The following is a 399-nucleotide window of genomic DNA, read 5'->3' on the forward strand; positions in this document are numbered from 1 at the left end:
GCTGTTGCCGTTTCGAGTGCAGCAGCAACTATGCGCTGTTGCTGCGGCTGCTGCGCCCCTGCTGCTGCTGCTGCTGCGCACTGCAGCAGCTCGCTCAGCCCGCTGTGGCTGCGGGGGTTGAAGCCAACGCAGCCCACCAAGTGCCGCCTAACCATGTCTTGCTGCTGCTGCAGTGCAGCTTCTTGGGCCTGCTGCTGCTGCTCCTGCTGCTGTTCCTGCTGCTGTTCCTGCTGCTGCTTTTCCTGCTGCTGCTGGAACTGCAGCAGCAGCAGCCGCTGCAGAATTACTTCAGGCTCCACCGCGCCTGGCTCCCCTTGCTTGGTGCAGACAATGAGCACTGGCAGCTGCGTCGCGCGCTGCTGCTGCTTGCCGTCAGCAGCAGCAGCAGCAACTGCTGCT

At 63.7% G+C, this 399-nt stretch overlaps 1 protein-coding gene across 1 annotated transcript in view; it reads right to left on the reverse strand.

Moving 5' to 3' along the window:
- The window catches only part of ETH_00036915 (uncharacterized protein), a gene marked incomplete at both ends in the record, with an annotated part of 1,579 nt that overhangs the window by 732 nt on the left and 448 nt on the right, over window positions 1-399 (reverse strand). The window contains one exon of the mRNA XM_013374861.1: window positions 138-365. Within this exon, the coding sequence (XP_013230315.1) occupies window positions 138-365 (228 nt within the window). The remainder of the gene's footprint in view (window positions 1-137; window positions 366-399) is intronic.

This window comes from Eimeria tenella, genomic scaffold, assembly GCF_000499545.2.
Source record: "Eimeria tenella Houghton genomic scaffold, Eth_scaff2319, whole genome shotgun sequence".
In the NCBI taxonomy this organism is placed as follows: Eukaryota; Apicomplexa; class Conoidasida; order Eucoccidiorida; family Eimeriidae; genus Eimeria; species Eimeria tenella.